Genomic DNA, 21,163 nt, shown 5'->3' with positions numbered 1-21,163 from the left:
CTATTTTTTCTCCTTTTTTTCCCAAAGATTTATCTATTTATTTTTTTATGTATGTGAGTACACTGTCGCTGTCTTCAGACACACCAGAGGAGAACATCAGATCCCATTACAGATGGTTGTGAGCCACCATGTGGAGCGGTCAGTGCTCCTAACCCCTGAGCCATCTCTCCAGCCCTACTTTTTCTCCGTAACACTTACATCTTACGTTGAATCACTTTTCTGTCCTCTACTTTAAACATAAGCTACAAGTGTGTTTTCAGCACACTCATCATAGTAACTGTGGGCTCTAGGACAATGCTGTACCATTGGAGCTCAGTAGGACTTTGAATAATGAATTAATAAATGAGTCGGGTATGCTTGGGTGATAATAAGGTAAACCTAGTTATTTTTCCAATTCTGTTTAAAATTGTTTCAGTAGACTTTCCAGAAATCGCCCTACTTTGATTCTGTGTTGCTGTGAGAAAAACTGACTTGGGGGCATTTTCTCAGTTGAGATCCCCTCTTCCCAAATGACCTGAGCATATGTCAAGTTGACAAACAATGACTAGCACAGCAGTGCTGAGACTGAAGATACATGCCATTGCATCTAACTTTTTAGATAGGCCTAGGAATTGAACTTGGGTCCTCAGGCTCGTGAAACTAGCATGTTTACCCACTAAGCCATCTGCCCAGCCCTACTTCTGTCCTCATGATCATTTTAATGAAAATCTTTTGTGTGTTCATTGTTAGGAGAACAAATCCCAAGCTAAGAATTAATCATTCATTGAAACTGTTCCCAAGCCACTTAACTAATAAATGAATGTCTAAACTTTATGGAATTGCATATACATATTCTACATTTTAAATTGAAGCTATGTACCCTAATACGTTTCAACTTTGAAGAGGAATCCAGCCTTGTTTTCAAATTGTGTAAACAGTTTCCTTCCTCAATCTCTCTCCTGCAGACTTCCCCACCCTCTGACGCTGTCTCTAGCACATGCCTCACTTTCCAGCTCGTGGCCCTAGAGTGAGCCTAGCAGCTTAATGAAAGGATTTCTTTGTTGAAACTAAGAACGTGCTAGGAGAGGATGCCAGAAAAGAGACTGTCCTCCGAGTCTTCGGTGTCATTGAGAATTATGTGGTCCTTAGAAATGGACTTAATCTTAGTCCAGTCCTATGTGAGACTGTGACTGTACTGTTGGTACCAGAAATGTGATTTTCAGACTCATTGAACATCTCACCTTCTTTTAAAATTCAGTTGTAAACGTCTATGTAGACTTGGATTTAATTCTTAGATCTCTAATAAGGACAAATTCTGATACAATTGATCTGTGAAATTAAGAAAGGCAGATCCACATTAATGCCCTGTGGGGCTACAAACATAATTAAATACTGCAAGCCAAGGTCAACTCTCCTAAACTTCATTGATTCCAGATAGCTTCTGAACCGGATTTTGCAAATCTCCTTCAAACTATACTATTATATACTAATTAATTCATTGAAAAATGCAGTTGTGTCCAACCTTTTGTCATTGCAATACACCATGTGACTAGAGTCCACATTCTTCCTCCAGTACCATTGTCATGTGCAGAGTACACATTTCAGACCCATTGTCATCTGTACAGTCCACCATCCAGAACTACAAAGTCCAATTAAAAACAAACAAGCAAGAAACCCTCAGTGTGTAAGGAGTTTTACAGTTTTGTATTAGGCCGCATTCATTGCTGCACACATGGGTGTGTGGGCCACATGCCAGACACACCTAAAAGTGTACATAATTTCTCTTGAAAACTTTAAAATATCTGCAGAGTAATTTTGAGTTAAAATGGACTCGGTTCTCTGATTTGTGTATTGCTTGTTCATATGTATTATTTTATCCTGTTAAATGGGGAAAGGATTGTATACCAGGTCACCAGCCTCCATCCTCCTCTGCACACTAAGAATACAGACAGGCTGACAGACGTAACTAGTTCCCCTCTACTTTTTATCATAGTTCAGTTTTTTAAAAAGAGAGAAAAGAATAATTATTTCTGGAAGACTTCAGTTTAAGCCAGACTTGGTATCATAGCCTGTAATCCCAGCTCCTCAGGAGGCTGAAGCAGAAGGATCACCAAGTTCAAGGCCAGCCTAGGCAGCTTAGTGTAAGAACCTGGGAAAATATACCAGTTAGGATTGCTGATAGGGCTCCGGGGTGAGCCGCTTATCCAGGCTGTGAGATGGTGTTACTGTAGTTACATCAGGACTCATAGATGCATTTGTATTTCTGTTGTCCTTTATTTCCGTTTTTATAGTGACTTGTGTTTATTTACTATTTGCTTTATGTATTCAAGGTGTAATGTGCCCTATTCTATTACTTACAAGTATTATATGTCATAAATTCTTTGGGAATAGCATAGTCAGTAACCAGGTTTTCGTACTGTTGAGTGGTTTTTAGCCATTCTAATAACTGCACAGTATTGCTCTATTTGTGGTTCTAGCTTGTGTCTGCTCAGTGACTAACCCTGCTGAACATCCTTTCTTGTGCTCATTTTTATTCTTGCGTCATCTTTGGCAAAGCGTCTAGATCCCTTCCCATTTTTAATTGTGGTCCTTATTTTCTCATTATTATTTCAGATAGAACTCTTTCATTGCCTATATGATCCGGAAGTATCATTTCAATCAACAGCTCATTTGTAAATTTGAAGTACAACTTGCCAGTCTTTTATGGCTTATATTTTTGGTACCATTTCTAAGAACTCTTTTTCCACCCTTGGGGCATAAAAATTTTGTCCTGTGTATTCTTCTAGACATCTTGTAGCTTATGTTTCATATACTGACCGCTGGTCCGTTTTCAGTTGGTCTTACATTGCTGTGAGTTGGTTCTCATCACTCATTAAAGTCCATCCTTTGTGTCTTTGTTAAAGATTACATAACCACACTTAAATGGATTGATACTTAGACTTTATGCTATGGTACTGACATCCAACTCTTGACTACTGTGTCCCCACAGTCATAAATCCAGATAGTGAGTGTAGTTTCTTAAAACTTTGTTTTCTCTGTTTCCTTTCTCTTTCCAAATGATTATGTTAGCTCATTCATTTACCTGTGATAAATCCTGATTGGGTTTTGATTATTGTGTGTAATCTACTGATGACTACAGGGGCAGTTTACTATATTGAGTGTTATAACCCAAAAGTACAATATACTTCTTACCACTGACACTTTGCTTTATGTTACAAGAATTTTGAAGATTTCAATATTGCATGTTCTTCATATTTAGATTTACACATTTTTATTGGAAGTGTACCAGTTTTGTTTTGTTTTTTTACCAAATTGCTTTTCAGTCATTTATTGCTTATGTATAGAAAAATATTTTATTAACTATTTGCAGTAGTTCTCCAGTGTTATAGCTATAGTTAACTTATTACGAATGTTTAGTACTTTGGTATGTGTGTGTGTAGGCCTCAGAGATCAATGTCAAATGCCTTCTTCAACCTCTTCTCCCCCTTATTTTTTAAGAGAGGATCTTTGAAGCTAGAACTCCCTGGTTTGGCTAGACTAGATGGCAAAGCTCCAAAGATCCTCTGGCCTCCGCCTCCCCAACACTGGAATTACAGGCTGTGCCACCACACCCTGCTCTTTACATGAGGACTGGGGATCCAAACTCAGGTCCTCACGTGTTTTACCAACTGAGCATCTCCCTAATCCTTATAATGATTTTTTAAGAAGAGCTTTTAAATTATATCTGTGACAGCATCAAATAGCACCATGTAGACCCAAAGCGTATCTAACATACCCTGGAAGCTATCTTGAGAGAAAAAGAAAAGGTAATTCCAAAGAAGAATTAATTCCATAAGAACTGAATGATAAAACATGATCATGAATAGAAATAGCTAATGTAGTTACCAAGGGAAATAGTTTGTATCATTAGGTTTTCATCATTTGAGATGCTGCTTATGTTTTTATATATGTAAATATAAAATAATAAGTGTCAGTCAGCACTCAGAAACTCACTATTCATTGGGCACTATCAAAGTGCTCGTGACAGGATTAAGGGATGCTGTCAACCTAAATCTTTGTTATTGTTGAGGTATAGGAAGGTTAGTACTTCAGAAAGGAAGCCTCTAGACTAGTGAGATAGCTTAACAAGTAAGGGCGCTTGCCACTAAGCCTTATACTTGAGTTCAGTCCCCAGAATCTACATGATAGAAGGGAAAACCAATTCCAGCAGGTTGTCCTTTGACCTCCACATGCATACAGGTACACGCACACAGAATGAATGACTGTAAAAGGTTATTTTAAATAAATGGAGGCAATGAAGAGTTGGTGAGTGGGTAAGAAAGAGAGATGCATGGCAGAAGACCCAAATTCAGTTCCCAGCACCCACATGGTTGTTCAGTCCGTCTATAACTGCAGCTTCTGGGGGCATCAGGCACCAGCCATAAACAGTGCACATGCATGTAATGTAAAAAAAATTAATTAGAAGAAAAGAAATGGAGGTTCTGGCCCATGTAATTGCAGTACTCAGGAAGCTGGTTACTGCTAAAAAGGAAATGCTGGCAAAAATGCTGTGGCCCTCATTGTTTAGACATTGTAGGGGAAAGAACTCACCTGAGTTTGAGTAAATTGAGCACTGACATGTCACTTTGAGAACGGGGTGGAACACTTCTGGCTTTCTTCAGTGGCCAAAATAATTTAAAATTTTTGTAGTCAGAAGTTAACTCTAAAATTTAAGGTCAAATACTCTCTGATCCAGTATCCTTTTCTATCATTCTAAACAACTAAAAACATTAAGTAGATCTCATCCGAGTGTAAACTAAGTGGGTAACTTAGGTGCTGATCAATTTGATATTTTCCCACCCTCACTCTGAAGAAGGAGTCACAGCAGCTACATCTAAAGGAAATGTAGCTTGTTCTTTCCTTTAGATTTGTTTCTGGGAGTCTTTGCTTTCCTACCAAGCTTGACCACTATCCAATAGAGTCTCAGCAGCCTTATTGATGTCCATCTGTCCATGACCATGGAGTGCCATGAAGTATAGAGAGTGCCACTCTCATGTGACTGCAGTCATGACTAGTAGCAGTTGAGCCTTGCTATTTAGCAGGCATTGTTCTAAGAATTAATCTTATCAGCTCTAACCATCACAGCAGCACACTGAGAGAGTTCTGGCAGCCCTGTTTTATGAATAAGAAAGCTGAGACACAGCAATATATAACTTGCCTAGGACAGTAAGTAGCAGGGTCAGGATTTGAACCCAGCCTTTTATTTGGTTCTGGCATGTCTAATCTCAGCTGTTGTGCTCTCAAGACTCATTGTTGTCATTTTCTCCTATTGTTTTATGTTTCTCTTAGCTAAAAACCATATGTGTCAGAAAATTAGCAGCTCTTTGTAAAATAAAACTGTCAGTCATCTAGAATCAAAGTATCTACAGAAACATTGTGATTCCTTATTATAAAAAAAAATCTTTTTCAAAAGAAAATGTTACTTCAGAGAACTGAGTGTGCATGAGTTTGTTGAGGATCTTCTGTGATCAATTTTAAATATTTTTCTGTAAAATATGACAATTGCATTTTCCAATAAAACTGAAATATAATTTAACAAACTTTATGCCCTTAACTTAGGCGAATACAAAAAAAGAATGTTTTCTACAAAAAAAATAGCTTGTTAATTTTCCTAATTACAGAGGATTTTGAGTCTAAAAACTGAATAAATTTGACCTTGGATCACAGGATAGTCTTATGAGCCTGGTTCATTTTGGAAGCAGCTTTGAGATAGTAATCAGTGAGTGGCTTTTCACACTAATTGCTGAAAAATTTATAGATGCCGATACATTGCCACATATAGGTGTCGTATATATGTCTAATCCTGTTGGTGTTTATGTGTTTATCTCCTTATGAAGAATAGCCATGTTTATGCAGAAATAGAAATAGAGTAAACAATCTTAAAACATTTTAAATTTTCATTGTAGATTTCTGTAATGTTAGACCTTAGAGCTGTCTTTATGTACACTTTTGGTTTAAGGTAGATGTTAAGATATTCTCTTAATTTTCTTTTCTCCTAAAGATGAATTCCAGCTCACATAAATATGTCGGGAGAGTCCCATGCATACACAATGGTTAGCCAAGTGTTTGGACAGTTGGATGACTTGAGAGTCTTTGTATGAAGAGTGCTGACCGGGCTTCAGCGTAGAGTTGTCCTTTGCAATGGAAGGTGCCTAAAACAATGTTAGTGTGTGGGGAGACAAACACTGGCATTCAGATCCAGAGATGGGATTATTTTTCTTGCCATCACTTCTCAGTCAACAAATTTTTAACAAAATTATTCTCCTTATTTTTTTCTGTGTAAGTTATTCACCATTGATGAGCATTGCTTGTTTTATTAAATCTTTTGTTTTGCTGTAGTGACTTAAGGGGCCAGCTCTTAACAACAGAGGCTTTGACAAAGCACCAGAGGATTCTGTTAAAAAGTTGTGTTTCGTAATTGTAGTTGTCGTGTCAGAGCCTAACTGACTTGGAGCTGAAGGATTTTTGTGAGATGAGTAGCTGTGCCAGCAGGGACCCAAGTCTCCTGGGCTGGCCGCGCTCTCATTAAGATTTGCCGCTAGCAGTGGCGGTGTTGAGCATGTATGTGACGTGCATTCTGTTATTGTATGCTTGGCTTGTCAGCCTGCAGCTTCCTGACACTCACTTATGTCACTCTTTATTCAGAGAGGAAGAAGCTTTTGATAATTTGACAAGACAAGCTCTTAAACGATCTAGGTCATGGCCTTCACTGTCTGTGATTGTGAACATATTTCCTGAAAGCCCTGTCACTCATCACAGCTACATTTTCTCCCGGGGAGCCACAGGCCTGTCCTGGTCTCTTGTCAGCTCATACACTTTGGTTATTCATATACCAAATACAGTACTGGGGTTTTTTTCTTCCCTTTTGCAAATGCTAGCATGTTAGTAAGGCTAATCCTTTCTCCTGTGCTGTGTTCCCAGCAGGGCTGCGTTCAAGGGCTCTCTCTAGTACAAGGCAGACAACTGGCCAAGGGGAGCTGAGGAGGAGGAAAGGCCGCTTAGCGCTGTTTTGTGTTTGTTCATTGTTGTGGAAATATGAGAACTGGTGGCAAGGGCCTTGTCTGTTGAGCACTTGAGTCTTGGTCTGCTGTCAGGGGCTGTTCAAGATTGAGTGTTTTATTTTCTTTGATGTACGCATTTGAGAATAGGGAAGTGGGAATTAAACAACAGATGCACTAAGCCGTTGTTCTCATAAAACAATAATTAGCACCTGATAAAATTCAATATGGGTTGAAATGCACAGTATAAACTCTCAGTTCATCTGGCATGGCAAAGTGTGTTGATTCATCTTTGAATTTTATGAATAATAACACTCAGTTATTCATGTATGTTTATTATCCAAAGCACAATAGATAGCAAAACTAGTTGGACAAAAGTTGGCAACCAGCGTGCCACATTGCCGAAACAGATGTACGTGTGCGCTTTGTGTGTGACTTGAGGATGCCCTTTGGGTTCACTTACCTAAGTGCCAGGACGGTGGGAGCAGCAGGGCGGTAGAGTGCAGTGCCCTTTGATGCTTTGTAGGTTTTCATGTGAGATGAGATGAGCAGCTGACTACTCACTCGGTGTAAATGTTTTACTTAAACCAAGTTTTCACTTGCGGTACTTAGCTTCTTTCTTTAGAAATTTATCCTATCTAAATTTCCTATGCAAAACCTATATAAACCTGAATATTTTGCCATTCTGCTTGGTGAGAATTTTTTAAATGTCTATGTGTGTATAATACTAAGGAGTGTTAAGAAGAAGCCACCAATGCCTTAGCATGTAGAAAAAATGGGATTTTAAAATTAGGTTAGTGGTTGCGGTGACTTACATTTTGTATTTAAAGTTAACGCATATGCTCTCTGTCGACCCCTGCTTGGAAGTCTTTTTCTCTAACCATACATAGTATTATGTACAAAATAGTAATATGAATCTGTAATAGGAATGTTAAGTGAAAGCACTTACATAATAACTAGATTTTTTAATTGCAGTATTATCATCTAATAAGAGAAAAGAAGTTTCATGTCACCCACTACTAAATTTCTGTATCAGTCATCAACCTCATAGACAGAGCAATCGGATGATTGTTCAAACACCAAGTCATTCTTTCTTCTCTTACTAAATTGCTACGACACCAGGAAAGGTCACATGGTAGAGTGGCATTCTGCCAGTCCATGACAAGTCAGTGAGTGTGATTTTTCAACCGTATTATTCTGAGGATACTGTGGTAATCAAGAACTATCCATAACTACTGTATAAATAACTGCTTGCTTATCTCTATCGTAATCGAACTCAAATTATATGAACACAGCAAAAGGTGTGTGCTAGAAGGCAGGAAGATATATCGTACACTAGGTCTTGTATGTAAGTATGTCTCAGTGTGTCATCCTTAAGAACCTGGGAGCCAACCACTCTGTAGCTGTTCTTCATGTGGTACTGACATTGTCTTTGCCTCCTGAAGCTACTTTTAATTTTCTAAAGTTATTTTTCTTTCAGTTAGTGTTACTAATCCAGAAATCATTGACATAGGTAGTGTTTTTTTCAGATGCTATATATTTTATGAATATGCCATTGGAAATGGGAAGGGGACCAGTGGACATTTTAATTTACATGCTTTCCTATAGAAAAATCGCACGGGCTAGATAAGCTTGACGTGTATAATGTGTACTCTTTCACCTTCGTTACACATCTTTTGTCTGGTCACTTATGAGGTATTTTCAGTAGAGATTTTGCTGTTTATAGTTATTGTCATCAGCATTCTTTTTCTGCAAAGATAGTCAACTGATGAGTGAAACGGTGCTGTTAGACAGTTTCCTCTTAAGAGAGATCAGAGTGTGGCTCAGGAAAGGACCTCTTGCTGGTGTTTGTTGCTGAGTATTTCGTTATCTATTATGACTTCAGTAAATTCATCTTGGACACAATTTTTGAGGTTTCATTTTTTGTGTTATATTTTTTCCTCTATAAATATGAACATGTAAAATTTTGTTATATACGAGAAAGGCCATGGACTTTAGGGGTTGTGCTGTGGTTTAGCTTGGTTTTTTTTTTTTTTTTTTTTCATTCTTTTTTCATTAAGTTTTAAGTTAGCACCAGCAGACATTACAGATAAGTACACTGCGTAGTTAAGGCTTCTTTAAAGTGGGGCTCTTTTAAAGACTCTCTAGGTTAGTCTTACAGATCTAGACCACTGCTCTTTACTTAGCAGTTTAACTGACTTACGGCCCTGCATCATACCATAGTCCCCAAACTTCTAACCTGTGAAGAAAGAGAGGAAAACTTTGTAACTGGCTTCCTGACAATGGCGGGGAGTGTGTTAAAGCAGTGTAAAATTCAATTAAACCATCTAGCCAGGTTTTTGAAGCTGAAATGCAGACCCTTTCTGTTAAGCTTCTTATTTTCCTGTGACCGACACCGGTGGATGCTGGGTTATGCCAAAACCAACAGGCTGTAAAGTACCTTGTTTCATGCTCCCAGCTGATCAATATTTTTATTTTCCAGGCTTGCCCAGAAATCTGGAGGCAGTATCACCTAACGGTGAGTAAAAACACCTTTTTATTTTCCCCAAGACCCAGCCTATTTACCCTTCTCTGAACTGCTGACCATAAAATATAGACAAGCATCTTCTGCAGCAAGATAATAAACATCTGGAGAGTTTGTACTGAGAAAGCAATAATACACCTATCCCTCTCTCCTGCCCACTGCCTGTTCTTTATTTTCCTGTTTTTAAAAGCTTTCAACTGGTTTTTATTACTCATGTCACTAAATGATTATATCATGATACCCTCAGGCTTAGACTATATTCATTAAATTAAAGGGGAAAGTATTCTAGAAGCTATGAAGCAGTAAAATAATCCTGTGTCTTTAGAATATTATGTTACACAGTCCAGAAGCATACAGCCCACAATATCATCCATTGTTTTTCTGCTTTTACTGAAATATTATACATTCTTAAATGAAGCTAGAAAGAGCTTAGTGTACCTTTCATATAGGACAATTCAACTCTCCTATTCTTAAAACTCTCTTTACTTGTTTGAGTTATATATATATATATATATATATATATATATATATATATATATATATGTATACACACACATACATACTTAATGGTCAATTTCTGATTTATTATGATTTTACTCTTAGTGAAAGCAGAAAGTAACTATTGCTATATAATCCATTTAATTAATTCTCAATATTATGAAGTCAGGTCACTTTGACTCTCTAGTTTAAATAATGTAATTCAATATTGTCTTACTAGTCATTTTTAATGTATTAAACAGTAGAGAGACCTTTTAATTATACAGTTACATAGCATAATATAATTAATAATTGTTGAAGTTTAATATATAAAAGATTTTGTACAGTTCAGAAAAGAGAAAAGGCAGTTTTTTTAAAACCTTCATACTGCTTTTCTCTTACAGAAACAAAGTGAGCCAACAGGTAGACTCATCTCCCACTGTCTGTCCAGGCCACAGTGCCAGGGATAGCGTATCTGCAGTTTTATTTAAAGTTTTAGTGTTATATTAAATAAAAGTCATATACATGTCTGTAGATTCTATACATAATGTGACAGATGCAGTCAATGGATTATATTTTAGCATTGTAGCAACTTAATAATTGTGAAGCCCTTATAGCCTAAACCTGATAGGAACAAAATCATTCTTGTATCTCTCAAGATCACAGAGTGTCTGTAATGGTGTGGCAGTACTCATTATTTTTATTAAGTAATATCATCGCAGATCTGACTTTGTATGTCTTTTAGCTTTTCCACTGATGCAAGAATTTTATGTGACCATTATTGAACAATAAAAATTAGCTTCAAATGTAACAGAAGTACTTAAAGGTTTGTTGAGTATCTTTTTTTTTTTTTTAGCTTTCCAGAAACAAATTATAAAAAGAATAGAGATCTTTAAAAATTAAAACAAAATAAATTCATCTTTATTAGAATATAATATATTCTATCTATAAGAATATCAAATTCAATTTGAAAATTTCTTTATCTGGAAACCTGGTTGATTTTCTTTCAGAAAATGTTGAAGTAATCATTGTAATTCACAACTACCAGGTTTTAATTAACAAGGAATTACTATGCAAGAATAACTATAACAATAGTATGCTTATAAATGTGTAAATACTTTTATCGATTCATCTAAAATATAATCATTTTCCAATTATTTAAATTGCCTTATCAGTATATGGACAATATTTGAATGCCTGTAATTAAGTAGTATTAAATTTTGAATGAAAGCAAACTGCATGCTGATTTTAGCCATCTTCAACCCTTTTACTAGGCGATGGACTGCCATCTATTGACTCAGAGTAGCCCTCACATGTGAATGTGGCATCGATCACAGCAATGGCCACAGAGGAACTCAGTTTGAATTGTCTCTATGTATTCGTTTCAACCAGCCTGCTTGAGGCTAGAAAGCAGTCTACAGTTCATTGTGATATATTCATTTCTCTTCTAACCAAAAAGTATCTTATGTCTAACCCCAAATAAACTGTACTTTGGGGGTTAAATTTCGTTGAGAGCTCCTGTTTGGAACTGTTGACATTTGAGTGCTTTTCTCTTGCTGTGCCTGATTCCCCACCCATGAGATCTGGAGGGTCATTTCCAGAACAAGTACACTTTAAGCAGCTACAAAATCAAGCCTGTCTAGGAAGCCTCTCTTTTATAAACATGCAAGAAAGGTGAAATTAATTAATATATATAAACTTAGGAAGTTTCATATTTTCCTTAAAATATTGTGAAATAAGATTTAAAAGAGAAGTTTTCATTATTTTCAGTAATATCATCAAAGATAAATGAGGTCACTAGTAGATTATATCTAAATAAAGAGCTTTTTATTAATTAATACATTAATAAAAGGCAAATCCATCATTCCAAAAGATACACAATGATAGAAAAAATAATACCTTTTGATATCTTTATTGATATGGAGACATACATGAGAAAATTTATTTAACAGTTACCTAATTTCCTCCAATAGTTAATACTTTTACTTCCTTAAAAAAAAAAATCAAGCCTTTTGATATCTTTGCTGATCTGGAGACAAACATGAGGGAAAAAATTAACAATTATGTAATTTCCTCCAATAGCTAATACTTTTACTTCCTCAAAAAAGGTCAGAGTTTTACATGTTTTAATCATATAACCCTATTCTTTACGCCGTAACTTCTGCTTTCAGATTTTTAGCAAAGCCTTGTATTTTTCTTCATTCACATAATTCTTGTAGATTATTTCCCTATGGGAAAAAAAGTCTCTTCTCCATTTCTTCATTTCTTATCAAAGTAGAAATAAAAACCCTAGGCTAATATGGCACCCACAGAGCTTTATAACCCATAGTGTTTTTATCTGATAGAAACTACAATTTAACATGCATTAAACATTCCTAACTTGCTTACCTAAAAAGTAAAAAGAAAATTGTTATTCAAAAACTGTATATATTAAAAACCAAAAAGGTTAATGCATCCTGTTTAATTTTGTTCTTTTTTTTTAATGTCCTTAGAATTCATTACAACCTTACTACTTCTTATTTTAACTAAAAACTTCAGAATAAAAAAAAGCAGATGTAATTTTTATATGAGGGCTAATATGTTTAGTCATAATATTTGGAGTGCTTAGAATTACACTTCAAAAATGGACATTTTTATTAATTAGGAAAGAGAAGAGAAACACACTTCCCTGTCTTCCTTCCTGGTCAGAGTTTACTAGCAGTCCAGGGTGTGACCCTGAACCCACTGAAGGGCAGAGTCTATCTAACAGACCGACTGCCTTGACAGTGCTCTGCTTTCCCACTCCACGCTCTCTCCTGACCTGGAGCATCCGCCTACAAGTGTATTTCTGAGTTTTCACAGAATGACTTTATAGCAAATCAGAATTTTACTATCTAAAAACTTGTGTGCTTTATGCACAGAATAGTGCCCCAAATATCAGCAGACGGAAGCTAGCTTCAGAAGGACAGTCCAGGGGAGAAGGAAGGGTAGTAGATGCTGAAGCCACAGCCATTCAAGTATCTTTGTCTTGGGATTGAGGTGTAAGGCAGAGTAAGTATAATTTTATAACTGCCTAATGCTAAAATCCCATGGTTTTCTTTAAAAAAAAAAAAATAACTTGACCAAAAGTTTTTAAAAGTCAGCAACAATGGAGAAATTTTTCTATTCATGATTCTGTTTTTAAAAAAAGAAACTTCCTTTTAATGTGTTAGGAGTCTTGGGTGTCTTCTGAGAACTTCTTAACGACCCCAGCAGACCTGCCGACCATGAGAGCACTGTCTACATGCTGCTCAACTGAGAAACCTTAATCTTCCCTGTGTTTGTTGGCATGTTAGTGTATTTAAGAAAATAGAATTGATTGGGCATTACTATTAGAATTAGATATTCCAAAACAGAGTGAGGGAGGCCTGCCTCATTTTCACTGTTAAAAAAACAAAACAAAACAAAACAAAACAAAATGTTGTACCATCTTCAAGGGCCTGATGGAAATTATCATAAGCAGCATTTTTATAAATTGATTCGATAGTGCAGTCCACTTTGCCAACCTCCAGAACCAAGGACACTCATAACTGTAGGGATTTTTCTCTGGTGCTGCTGTGTTGGTGTCCTGAATGTTATATTGCTGTCAAGACACTAGATCTGTTAAATTTCAAAGATCCTGAAACTGCTGACGTCACTGTGCTTGTGATCTGGTGATTGAGAGCACACCTTGCTTGTAGCACTCGAGGGTCTTCTTACAGGACTCTGAAGTCAATCAGGCCGCTTCATTTCTTTTTCAAGTTGCTAACACCTGAACAGCAAGGTTTGCGTGGTTGGTTTTCGGTCCTGGGCCTAGACCAGGGCGTTTTGTGCTCTGCCCCTGAAGTGCTCCGCTAGCACCAGTGAGATGTTTTATAGTAAGCATTGCTGACTTTTATAATAATAGGGAATATATTGGGACAGTAACATGGCATCATTTTAAAAGATTTTTCACATAGAAATTTTACCTAAAGTAGTTTAGTATTTGTCCTGCCCTTAATGTCAAACTTATGATAGATTTTTTTTTACTTCAGTCTTATCATTTTTAACTTAACATATAAAAAGTGATTACTAAAAAGAGTTAAATAAACTGATTTTTTAATAGTAATTCAGTGACATACCAGAATTAATCATTGAAAGCAATAAGAAAATACACTTTCAAAGAGGGTGAAACCTGAAATTATCAATCTCAATAAATGAGATTCATTTTAAAATAAATATAATTTGCCCAGTCTCCAAAAAGCAGTTTGCTAAAGTGCGTTCTATAAAAGAAGGTGGAAAAGTGTCGACATTGTGCATTATTAATACATGTTATGGGGGCTGGAGAGATGGCTCAGTGGTTAAGAGCACTGACTGCTCTTCCAGAGGTCCTGAGTTCAATTCCCAGCAACCACATTGGTGGCTCACAACCATCTGTAATGGGATCTGATGCCTTCTTCTGGTGTGTCTAAAGACAGCTAGAATGTACTCACATACATTAAATAAATAAATCTTTAAAAAAAAATACATGTTATTTTCCCTTTCATGTTTCTTCAGGCCATGTACACATGCATATAAAATTTTCCTTCTTTTGAAGGAATATGAGTTATCCATTCTTTCAGAGATTTCTCAGAATACATGATTTTTAATATTTTAATTCAAAAATAATTTGGCCTGGACAGGAAATCACTATAGTATTTTTTTATATAGGCCTGTCTTATGTGAATATATTTGAATACTATCAGGATTTCATGGTGATGATTCTGACGTAGATACAAGCATTTGAGAGGTGGAGCAGGAAGTATATGTCACCTGGGCAGTTTATGGATGACTTAGGAATGCCTGTGCATTCTGAATGTGTGTCCCACCCACCAGCAGCTTCCATATTAGACAGCAATCCTGCTCAGTAGTGAGTTAGCTTAATCTGAAAGATCTACTGGAGTTAGTAACTTTTCTTCATTTGACTTTTTAAAAAAAGGTCTCCATGCTTTTTCACCTGTCTCATAATGACTGGAGAAAATGACCAGCATACTCGGATTGACACTGTCACCAAATGAACTTCTAGTTTGATTCCTGCTTCAAATTTGAAAGAAATTCTTGCAGTTATTAATTTTCTAATCTATTTTTCCTAAGAATAACAGAAAGGCAGAAAATTACATTTAAACATTTTCTTATCTTTTTCTTCCCCGCCCCTGTTGTATTTTAGTTACAAATGAACTATATTTAATCGTTATAGGAAAAAGTTAAATATGTATCAGTTAAATTCTGTTTCTAGGTGTTTACATTTTAAAATATGGTACTTTGATTTTTTCTTTTGTCTCCTTAGTAAAACATATATATGAGTCATGTCATCCCCGAATAAATTGTATTTCTTTCTACTAGTGACTCTGTACTTTGAAAGAATGCCACTTTACAGTGAGAGTGAATATAAAAAAATAAAGCCCTTAAACTAAATTTTCTCAGACTTACAATTAACCACCATAGACTATCTAATACCAGAAATTACAGTGTTCATGTCTGAAATGTTCATCAGTTCCTATTTTGTAAGATTACCTACACATCAGAGCAGAGAAATAAAGTGCAGTTTGATTCTAGCATTGTTTGCATATGTTAGATAAATAGGTAGCTTATGCCACTCCCTAAAGTACATTCTAAGTAACTGACTCTGCTGTGTGCTTTTCTGGATATTTCAGTGCAGCAATAAGTATAAGTAGGATATACAAAACCAGCATCCTGTGCACTGACCAATCACAGTTAGGGTCAGCACAGGCTTAGAGTCAGCTCGTCATTTGAATGTAGGCCTCTCCGTGAGCAGTGTCTGAGCCAGGGGGCTCCACATCACACATGCTTCTGTAAGGGACAACCTGAGGGAGCTAAGACTTCAAAATTACTATTATCTAAGTGGCTAGAAATCCACGAATTACTTTACAGATTGACCTGACTTTAGACTTGAAATTCATTGGTAGTTTAACCCCCTCATATATTAGAAAGAGAATTATGCGTAGACTTGTACATCGGTGAATATTTCTTCTAGATGTTTAAGAATTGGCCCTTAATATTTGTAATTTACATGAGGAAAAATGCTACAAAAGTAAGAAGGCATTGTACAATTAAAGAAAGCTACAAAGTAGGAAGGCATTGTACAATTAAAGAAAGCTACAAAGTAGGAAGGCATTGTACAATTAAAGAAAGCTTGAATGTAATCCAAATGTACATATGTGCATATATGCATGATGCATACACACATGCATGTAAATGAGGTTGAGTTATACCTTCACTCACTTAGCTGGTTTACCAGCATATGAATTGATTCTTTTTCAGAAATATGAATTATTTTAATGTGAGAGGTCAGAAATCTATATTGGTGAAAATAATTCATACATACAAACACACACATCAGTAAGGCCACCAGATTGTCTTGTTTTTGTAGTTCCTCCTGCCTCAGCCTCCTACTACTGAGATTACAGGCATAGAGTACCATGCCCAGCTTTATTTTCAATATTTTTTTAAACCTGTGTGTGCGCATATATACCTTATGTACGCCATGCGTGTACACATGCTCACAGATTAACTGTATCTGTTAGATATAAAGCCGTCTTTGTGGTTCTGTAAAATGCCCACTTGAGGTGTTTGCACTTGTTGGTTTCCTTTAGAAGACTGGTCTGCCTGACCTTGCTTCAGCCTCCAAAGAGCTAGGATTAAAGGCATGAACTCTCATTCCCAGCTAAATGCCTTCGTATGAATATCCTTGGATGCAGATATTTGCAGTCAAGAGAACTAAATTCGGGGCTGTGTTTTAATTTTGTGTATAAAATATAGTCTCTATTTTTATGTCTTAGACATAAAATGTTATATCTATAACATTTCCTTTGTTTTACAGTTGTACTGCTTGGGTTTTTGTTGTTGTTGTTGTTGTTGTTGTTTTTGTTTTGTTTTGTTTTGTTTTAGAAAAACATGCTTTGAAATATTTGGACAGAAGGGCAGACTTGCCAATGAGTTAATGTTCTGTATCACAATATAGGGAAAAGAATGCCAACTTAAGGTTGTGCTCTGGTTTCAAGTGTGATTCCTTTGTGTAGTATGTACACAGAGGTTTAACTCAGAAGATCCTTAGTTTTGTATCTGAAAATGGGTGGTGGTGCCCACAGGACTTGTAAGTTTGCAGTGAGATGGCAGCTGCGCAGTGCCTCACAGCTTCTCATAAACCAGGCTAAACCAGGTAAGCCGGTCAGAGCAAGCCAATGGGCACCTGCACCGAGAGCTGGGCTGGGTCTCTAGCCCAGACTGACTGTTGCAATGTCTCTGCTCAAGGTGAGGTTGTAATGACCTCTCTTAGCCTCCTAACAATGTTTCCTCCTCACAGTTACTGAAGTTAAATACTTATACTTTACTTATACTTGTCTTACTTGTTTCAAAAAAATGTAGGTGAGTAACTTCTTTTTTTTTTCTTTTTTCCCAAGACAGGGTCTTGCTATGTAGCCCAGGCTGGCCTGGAATCGCTATATAGCCCAAGCTGGCCTGGAACTCGAGATCCTCCTGCCTCAGCCTCATGAGTGCTGAGATTACAGGCGTGCGCCACCACGCCCGGTTTAGGTGAGTAACTCTCAATTAAGTACTGCAACAAATTATTTTCTTAATTTGATTTACCTTAACATCAGTATAAGCATTTAAGATTATATCACAAAAGATTTAAGTTACTTCCTTGCCTATAAAAATGACAAGATAAAGTACATTTCATATATAAAACTGCAATGTGGGTTCAGCACTGGGTTTAATCTCCACCATTAAAGGAAGCAAAGAAGCAAGAAAGGGAAGGGAATAAGTAACGACATCACTCTAAGATACCTGAATTAAGCTATTGAGTACATAATTTTAATTGGTAACTTCAGTGTCCTATGACTAGTTACTGTAAGCAAATTATGTAAATCTTTATAATGAGAATAATATGCAATCAAACAGCTCACAGCAATTATAGTGCCTTATACAAGGAAAAGAGGGATCATTTTAATAAGACAGGAAAGGAAACCAAATAGTAGACCAGGGGTTTGCACTTCAGATAAAGCTAGTTGTGCCTGCACACGACCAGTACCAGAAAGGAACCAGACAGTCACAAAGTGGAAAAGTGTGAGACCTGGCTGAGCTTTTCGGTCTTCCTGTTCAGAAAAAAAGGCAACATCAAATTAGGCACTTCTCGATGTGTGCAGTGTGCGCCCTCGGAAGAGCATTCCTAGTCCATGTTCCTTACTGTAAGACAAGCAAGGGCTAAAATGGAATGTACTAGAAAATCAAAGGCCAGAGCTGCATTCCCAGCACCCACCATGCCTCAGCGCTGTCCGTAACTCCAGTTCCAAGGGATCCATCCTCTTCTGGCTTCCGTGGGCATCAGGAAAATATTATGCATACATAAGTGCAGGCAAAACACCCACACACATAAAATGAGTTTTAAAATTTAAAAAAGACCATTACTTTATAAAAGACAAACAAACAGACAGACAGACAGACAGACTGTTTACTTTCCACCCTGAAGGTAGGTCCTTGAAGTTATGAACAGTATTCTAGTAGAATATGTAGGCTTGGGAGGGAAGTTATATGGAGTTATAATCAAAATAAATTGGGATTTATTTGGGTCCCCATTTATCAGCTAGTAAATACAATAGAGCTATAGTTCTGATCTATCGTTATCAATGGAGGATTATGTAAGCATTTCATATGGTTGGAAGATATGTACTTCACATGATTCCCATGCCTTACAGTCTACCCCAGTAAACCCGCAGATCAAATATCTGTGAATTTACACGTGTGTATTCTTTTCTGTCCCTTCCCTTATACCCTGTCTCCACACCCTCCTCAGCCCTCCCCTACGTCAAAGCTTGTGGTCCTTTCCCATCTGTGTACTAAAAGGTTTCTTTGTAAACCAGGCCATTTGTCCGTCATTGTTTGGGGTCCAAACAGTGGTAAGATACCCTGTCACTGATCCCGTGTGCTCTGAATGGCAGCTCCTCTCTGGACAATTGGTGGAGGGGCTGAGGAATATTCCTGAGAGGATTATTTAACCTTTCAATTTAGAGGGCACAAAGCCTAGCTGATTAATGAACTTTCTGATGGGTGCCGATAAGCGGATCTATTGCTTTATTTCCTCTAAAAGTGATTCCTTCTCCTATCCATATTACTATAATCTGAAACATAAATGTGGCAAATAGATTAAAAAACTGCACTAAAGAGTTTATCTGGCTGGCAAACTGAAGGAGCTAAATTAAAATTGGTAATGACAGCAGTGGCTCAGCCTCATATATGGTTTTAAATGCACTGTGTATTTTGAAGAGACTTATTCTCCAGCTTGCCTGGTAATGACTGCTTTCCGTGCAGTCTGGGGCTGGCTTCTGTTATCCCCACCTCATGCCCCCCCCCCAAAAAAAATGAGTTGTGTTATCTGGATGGCTGCAGACACATGCGCGCCCCTCTCTCACTGCATGGGCAGACAAGGTCGATAGCATTACAAGGTATTTGTGGCCGTGCTTGTTTCAGTCTTCAGAGCTGCCAGTTTCCAGGCAGATTTGAATTACAAAAGAAGAAGCTGGCATGAAAATTGAAAGGTTTTATCGGCTGGTCTGAAGCCTCATAGCACATTGCTTATTTATGCAGTCCATTTGCACCAGGAAATATAAAAAGGAAATACATTTTTAAAATAAGGCCATAAAGACCCAGATATGTTTAAGATGGCAAATAAAATATAGATACCTATAATATCTTTCCAGGAAACGATTTTCACTTAATGTTACTTCAGAAGAGCAGAGCATTTATGTTGCCGTCATAAATGTGTGCGTCTGTGTCACTATGTAGGTAGTCTCTGGGGATTAAGAAGGAAGCCCTATGCTAACTTACTTTAAAATTAAAATAGACGGAGGGATAGCTCTGCAGTTGAAGAGCTACATTGGAAATATTTAAATAGGGTGGTAAATTAAACTTAAACTAACATTTTTGCATTCCATGTAAAATTAGCCATGGCCCAGTGAATAAACGCTGCTACCTTTAGAGAAAATTGGGATGCTTTTTAAGCCTGGAAGATCGGGGGCATCTGGGAGTGCAGCGCTGGGCTCCTTCCTGTCTTGCATACAGGCTCATTGTTCTCCAGTTCTAAGCGTTTCTTTCTGTTTCTGTTGTTGGGGATTTTAGTGTTAGGTGTGTTGTTTACAGAAAGATTAGAAAGTGGTCAGTTTAATAGTTCCCTCTCATGAAACTTATGCTTTTATTTTAGTCTTTAAATATGTCTTTTAGGTATAGCCTATTGCTTTTTTAATGTAGTAAATATGTAATTCCACTATTAAAATTTATGCCAGTAACACACATATTCATCTTACTTTAACAGTTTTTTGCTTATTGGGAAATGATACGCCCATGTAATAAGCTCTTGATTGCATTAAATGAAGGCATAAATATGTAAGCATTTGGTATTGCAAGGCCTTGAATAATTCCTGGATTTACCATTGGACATTTGCAACCTTTCAACCCATGTGTGAGAGTCAGATGTGTCCAGGAGAGAAGTCTGAAGGAAGCTAGATGTATGTTGGAAATATCAAGTCAGTAAAGCAGCACTTACTCTGCGCGATTCAGGTGAACATTGTTCAAGAATCCATTCTCCAGGAAAGCAAATTACTCCCAGCTAAGCCATAAGAAGTGCAATATTTTTGTAAATTTAATTTTTGCTAGTGTCTGGGACCATTCTCATATTTTCCTGACCTCAACTAATTACTTCATGTAGTTTTTTGTTTTGTTTTTTTAGGCAGAAAACTATCAAAAAGCATACATGCCTGCTGCATGCTAATGACGTGCTGTACATTTTTTATGAATTTTCATAAGGATTTTTCTACGTAGCATGTGTGGCTTAATGATGTAATCGCCTGATAGACTGGAAAATGCTCCAAAACAGACGTTCCGGTCTGTTGTGTACATAATACATGTTTCAGAAGTCTGCCTAATTAAGGAATTACCCAATGAATTGGGAGTCTGTTGGATATATAACATAGTTTTAATACATAAGAAATATATGTATATTATTATATGTAAAACTTAGAAGAATTAATAGTAATGTCCCCTGGAATGCAATAGAGCTACTTTTCTCAGTAAGAAAAAAATTAAAGCTTAAAACCTTCATAAAGGAAACCTTGTCTTA

The 21,163-nt window shown here is 36.8% G+C and overlaps 1 protein-coding gene across 1 annotated transcript in view; it reads left to right on the top strand.

The window, feature by feature from the left end:
- Zcchc7 (zinc finger CCHC-type containing 7) overlaps positions 1–21,163 on the top strand; it is a 185,135-nt gene that overhangs the window by 151,752 nt on the left and 12,220 nt on the right. Inside the window, exon 6 of the mRNA XM_032891420.1 lies at positions 9,499–9,534. Coding sequence (XP_032747311.1) covers positions 9,499–9,534 — 36 coding nt within the window. The remainder of the gene's footprint in view (positions 1–9,498; positions 9,535–21,163) is intronic.

The sequence above is a fragment of the Rattus rattus genome, chromosome 1 (assembly GCF_011064425.1).
Source record: "Rattus rattus isolate New Zealand chromosome 1, Rrattus_CSIRO_v1, whole genome shotgun sequence".
Classification (NCBI taxonomy): Eukaryota; Metazoa; Chordata; class Mammalia; order Rodentia; family Muridae; genus Rattus; species Rattus rattus.
The sequence above is the reverse complement of the archived record's forward strand: the minus strand, read 5'-3'. Positions and strand labels throughout refer to the sequence as shown.